General features: G+C 32.7%; 1 protein-coding gene across 1 annotated transcript in view; it reads right to left on the bottom strand.

The window, feature by feature from the left end:
• The window catches only part of LOC116846564 (synaptogyrin), an 8,234-nt gene that overhangs the window by 2,707 nt on the left and 1,410 nt on the right, over nt 1–4,117 (bottom strand). The window contains 5 exon segments of the mRNA XM_032820546.1: nt 248–300; nt 580–908; nt 1,061–1,208; nt 1,351–1,577; nt 3,322–3,450. Coding sequence (XP_032676437.1) covers nt 711–908; nt 1,061–1,208; nt 1,351–1,577; nt 3,322–3,450 — 702 coding nt within the window. The 3' untranslated portion in view covers nt 248–300; nt 580–710.

Genomic DNA, 4,117 nt, shown 5'->3' with positions numbered 1-4,117 from the left:
ATATATATATATATATATATATATATATATATATATATATATATATTTATATATATATATATATATATATAGTATCCGTCGTAATGCATATGTCCAGGCGTAACGCGTATGATATACTTCAAACACACCTAATGCTTTTTTTGTGACATCGGGCGTATATGGATATAAGTGTAACTTACAAGTGGTCAACAATAAGAAGCACAGTTTAACAAATAACTTCCTTCTATATCTTGCCATGAAAACTTACTCTACGACAAACGCTGCCCAGCGACCTATCAGCGAATGAAGTTCTTCTTTAGTCTGTAAGCAAAAGCATAATTAATATATTTGTTTTGGTTAGATTCCAAAAAGTGCTACATGAAGTTTTGCTGAGTTATCACGAAGAAAAGAATATGTACAGGTTCTACTAAATAAACCTCGAATAGAGACTATTTATTTACATACCTCGACAACTTTCTTCGTCGCAATTGAAAGTATATTTGCATAGAACGTGCGTTTTTTTAATCGATATAAAATTAATGCGCAAACAAAAATGATACCAAAATATAATAATTTTAAGTATGGTATGATTGTGATTACCTTTAAGCAAAATAGGTGGTAGAAAACAATATAATCTTGTTTTAAGAAATTATCCTAAACCATCTTCCTTCGTAAGTAGTTCGCTGTGCAATCCGATGGAAATACATTTTGGTATTGACTATGGATGACTCCTAATAAGCTGGGGCTTGGAAGTCACCCATACCCCGTTGCTGCTGTTGGCCAAATGGCGGTTCCTGGTAAGCAGTATCAGTAGCATCAGGGTAACTTGTATATCCTGCACCACCAACAGGATCCGCTTCGTAACTCGGAGCGAATGCTGCGTCAGTTCCTTGTTTAAATCTTTGAAATGCAAACCAAGCACAAGCAGCCTGTTAACATACATATTAATAGTATTAAAAATATAATCTTCAGGCATACTTTTGCAGCAAAATCTAATTAAAGTACATGTGGCGATTCTGGATGTAGCTGTTAATAATTAAGCGAGCAATTTTATATTGACAGAATAAGCGATCAGACATACCCAAGTGAAGATGGAGAAAAACGAGAACGCAATAGCCGCTTGCAGATTATTTACGCCATATCCGTCCTTTGGTCTTGGAGAATTATTCCATGCATTCGTCAAGTAACAGAATCCCACGAAATACAAGAAAGACCAGAAGCCCGAAAAGCTGTATATATATATACATATATAACTCAAATGTTAGTGCAGAGAATATTATAGTATGATAAAACAAATTACGTTAACCTAAATATTCTGGAAGCAATATCACTTATAACATGATATACAACATAAATATGTGTATGACTTACCCCAAATCCACAAGGACGAAATGTTTTCTAGTCTTGACAGACGACATCTGTTCAAACAAGTATTCACCAACGAGAAAGCCGATACTAGCCAAAAATGCCAATACCCCAATACCGATCCCATAATTGCAAGCATTATTGTCATCATTGTAAAGACAGACTTCCTTCCCATCTTCTTTCGGAAGGTAGCCCTTGCTGCTTATACAACCGAATACAATTATTGCAAAGAGCTGAAAGCATGATAAAGATTTTTCTAAAGAACAATTCAATTATGAAAACTTGCAAACAAGTGGAGATACATTGTATCAGTAAAATGTATTATATATTTATACATATTATATACATATATAATTATATGTATATATTATACATTTACATTATATGTAGATATTATTTTAACAAAAATATGAATAATAAAAAAACATATGTCAGATATAAAGTATAAAAAAATTTTAAAAAGAGTCTTGACTATATACAACAAATCTTAAATCTATATAAGGCATGTATTTAAAGTATCAAAATTAACACTCTTTTAGTGGCTTATGTGAAAAACGGCATCAAATATGGGTCTTTCAATTCTGGTTCTTTTATCATATCTTTAAAGTGGTTCAAAAAATCTGTAAAAATTCATGGATATAGTTTCAAATTTCTAGAATAAATACCTGTACTTCATTGTGCAAAAAACTAAAATATAGTATATCTGGGACTTTTCAATATGCTGAGAAATTTCTATGAATAGAAACCCACTGTGCAAATAGTAAACGTTACATATTAGATACGTAACATATATGTTTAATGTCCTACTCAGAAACATTTATTCTACATAATAGCTCGGAAATGTAGCAGAAATATTTTAGAAAATGAGAAGAAAGACAGAAATATTTCTGCTATGTTTTTGAACTATTATATACAAGAAATATTATATAAAAAAAATGTTTCTGAATAGGACATTAACATATATATTAACATTACATATCTAATATGTAATGTCTACTATTTGTACAATGGGAACCATCTGGACTCGAAATATGCATGTAGAGCCACTAAGGGTTAAATTTGAAATAAGTAAATAATATATATGTACATATTTATCATATATATGTCTCTATAATTGTCAGAATCTTAGAGTATTCTTGATTCCCATTATTTTATTTTCATTTTGTGTACATATGTATGTTTAGCATCGAAATTCAAACAATATCTATAAATTTATCTACAAATTGTCCAACTTTAATTCAACATGTTCTCTTTCTGCACAAAGATCTATTTAAAAGTGTAAAATCGGTGAAACCATAAGATTTAAAAATATTAAGATCAATATAAGTATAGTTGTTTCCAAGATAAAAATAGGTCAAGCAAAATAGCAAGGTTAAACATAAATTCGTTCTTAAAATATCTCAGATTATTAATATCATGATAATATGCCTTAGACTTGCATTTCATGACTCTAGAAATGTCTTATATACTCAAGCACAGTTTATATATATCCAAATATATATCATTAATAAAAATATAAGTATCTCTATTGTAAATTAACAATAAAATATTTGGGAAGAGAATTAACAACACTGTCGACAGTACTGAGAAAAGAATGAAAAAAGGACTAAATGCAGGGAGCGTCCTGCACCGATTTGCGCTACATCTCATCACATATATGCGCCAGTAGGGCACAGTAAGTGCGGAAAATCATGAATAGCCTAGTAAAGAAGTTTCATTTTGGATAACGAATGCCATGGAGCCCCATAACATGGGGCGTACCGCTGGAATTCGCGAAAAATCAATAGAACCCTATCGCGGCGCAAGGGCGGGGAAAGGGGAGGAGAACCGTGGCTCTTTTAAAATCAATGTCCATCCGCTCGAGTCGTGGAAACGCTCTATTCCTCTGTCTACTTCTATCGCTTTGAATCTCTAGACACCAGGTCATCCCAATCACACAAATCGTCGGCAGTCGTTGACGGAGTTGCGACGACTTACCAGACATACCGCTCTTAGAACAACCTGCGGCCGTTGGACGAACGCGATCGGATCGAAAGGTGCCCCGGCCTTTCCGCCACCGTACGCTCCACCGTCCATCTTAGTGCGACTGAAGCGGAGATTTCAAAGCTCTCGTACCGACCAAGCGCGCATGCGTCTCAGTCTCGTGGATGGGGGTGTGATGTGCGCGCGCGTTGGGATTAGGCGCAGGATATCGTCCTCGCGGCTATCCGCCCTCGCGAACAAGCTTCCGCGATCATCACCATTCTATACTATTCCTTTCGATTCCCCACGGTTTCACGAGTCATTCTATATACACTTCTTTCGATCTTACTTGTCCTCGTCCTGATTCTCCTCATATACGCCTCTTTTAATCTTTTCCGGGGTTATCGATGTCACAATTTACTTTACGCGTTTTCTATTAGATTCATTTTATAGTCAGATCTTAGGTCTATAAACGTTAATTGACAATTACATACAATTGTTTTTTTCTTTGTATATTTATTTTAAGGAAAAGACAATATTAGATTTAACCATCTTCATTAATTTTAAGAAAAATTTTTGACACCATCTTTTATAGTAACAGCAAGCTTTCAAGGGAATAATTTGTATGTTATTAAATAGGAATAATTAAGTGGAATTTTTTTTCGAAACTTTTATCAAAAATATTTATGATACATTGTGTTTAAACATATAAAATATTTTTTTCACAAAAACTAATGATATATATATATATATATATATATATATATATATATATATATATATATATATATATATATATATATATATATAT

The sequence above is a fragment of the Odontomachus brunneus genome, unplaced genomic scaffold (genome assembly GCF_010583005.1).
Source record: "Odontomachus brunneus isolate Ranch 3 - 2012 unplaced genomic scaffold, Obru_v1 Obru_scaffold_066, whole genome shotgun sequence".
Taxonomy (NCBI): Eukaryota; Metazoa; Arthropoda; class Insecta; order Hymenoptera; family Formicidae; genus Odontomachus; species Odontomachus brunneus.
This window is presented reverse-complemented; position numbering and strand designations above follow the sequence as displayed.